At 56.8% G+C, this 1,421-nt stretch overlaps 1 protein-coding gene across 1 annotated transcript in view; it reads right to left on the bottom strand.

The window, feature by feature from the left end:
* Nucleotides 1-1,421, bottom strand: part of DLEC1 (DLEC1 cilia and flagella associated protein) — a 93,592-nt gene that overhangs the window by 9,328 nt on the left and 82,843 nt on the right. Inside the window, 2 exon segments of the mRNA XM_007462718.1 lie at nt 364-515; nt 968-1,038. Coding sequence (XP_007462780.1) covers nt 364-515; nt 968-1,038 — 223 coding nt within the window.

Consider the following 1,421-nt stretch of genomic DNA (forward strand, 5'->3'; position numbering starts at 1 on the left):
CCCGCGTCTCCTGCATCGGCAGGCGGACTCTCAAGCACTGCGCCACCAGGGAAGCCCTAACTCTCACTTCTTTAGTTACCAGTGCTGGTGAGATGTTTCATGTTCACTGGCCATCTCTATTTGTCATTCTTGAATTGCCTATTCAAACCCTTTGCCTATTTGGAATGCTTTTGCCCCCCTTATTGTTAGTTAAGAAACGCTTTGTATATTAAGGTGATCAACTCTTTGTCATTGGGCACAGCACAATTTAAAGCAAATATCTACCATAACTAACCCATCCAATTTACTAAATAGTTCAAGAAAATCTTCTGTGCAATAACTCAGTAGCCTAGGATTTGGGACACGTTTACTTTGTTTACTTACTGTGCAGATGAGGCTGTCCCAGTACTCGCCCCACATGTTCGCACAGGCTGTGAGGTCAATGCCAAGCTGTTGGTGGGCCCCCAGCACGCCCTGGGAGAGGTGGGGAAAGAAGGCAGCTCCTTTCCCGTGGGACAGCATGCTTTCCATAAACTCTGCAGGAGAACCAGGAATGGGGATTCAGGCCCCAGGGCAGGAAAGAAGTCCAAACCCTCAAGCGTCAGCAAAGCACTGAACCAGACAGGCCAACCTACAGCCTCTCCTTGGTCTGGCTAAACAGACCCTCCTCCTGGGAGCCTGGGGCCCAGCGACCAGCTTCTCTCACCTCCCACAAGGGCCGAGCCTCAGCCCTCCCTTCTGAGCCACCACCCCTCCCAGATCGAAGCCAGGCCCTGTGCACAAGCCATACACCCTGGCAAGGGGATGGCTTCGTTTAAAAGAGGGGGCGCTGTCAGGTGGAGGGCCACGGCCATCTCAGGGACCTTGCTAGAAAAGACGCTGAGAAGTGGTCTCTGGTCAGGGTCCCCTCCTGCAGCAACTGGCCCACCTCCTTGGAAGGCCACGCGAAACGCCACTCTGGGCTCAGCACCTGCCCTGGGACTCTTACCCAGCTGCTCTCGCTTGGCCAAGAGCTCCCGCATCCGAGCCATCTTCAGCAGGGCAGGAGGCATGTCAGGGCTTGACAAGATGGGACATGGAGATCACATCAAGCCATCTGGGCCCTTCCCCAGACCTGAGCCACCTCCCCTGGCAACCAGCATCCCCCCAGGTGCCCAGTGGAAGAAGGTGGCCCTGCCTGCTCCTCCCAGGGGAGAGCCAGTCAGGCCTCCTCTTCGCCTCTGTCTGTGGTCTTTGCTCCCACCACACCCCTACCACCCAAAGCATCCCAGCTGCAGGCCGCCTGCCAGCCCCAGGGATTGCCTCCCAACAAACTCAGGAGGGCTCCAGGGCAGGGACCCCGATCCCCAGGCTCTGCACCTTGGTGACGCCTGGATGCAAACCCAGCCCAGACTCTCCCCAACCCTTGTCCAGCCTTCTGCAACAGGCCGTTTCCACTCTTT

The sequence above is a fragment of the Lipotes vexillifer genome, unplaced genomic scaffold (assembly GCF_000442215.2).
Source record: "Lipotes vexillifer unplaced genomic scaffold, Lipotes_vexillifer_v1.1 scaffold539, whole genome shotgun sequence".
In the NCBI taxonomy this organism is placed as follows: Eukaryota; Metazoa; Chordata; class Mammalia; order Artiodactyla; family Lipotidae; genus Lipotes; species Lipotes vexillifer.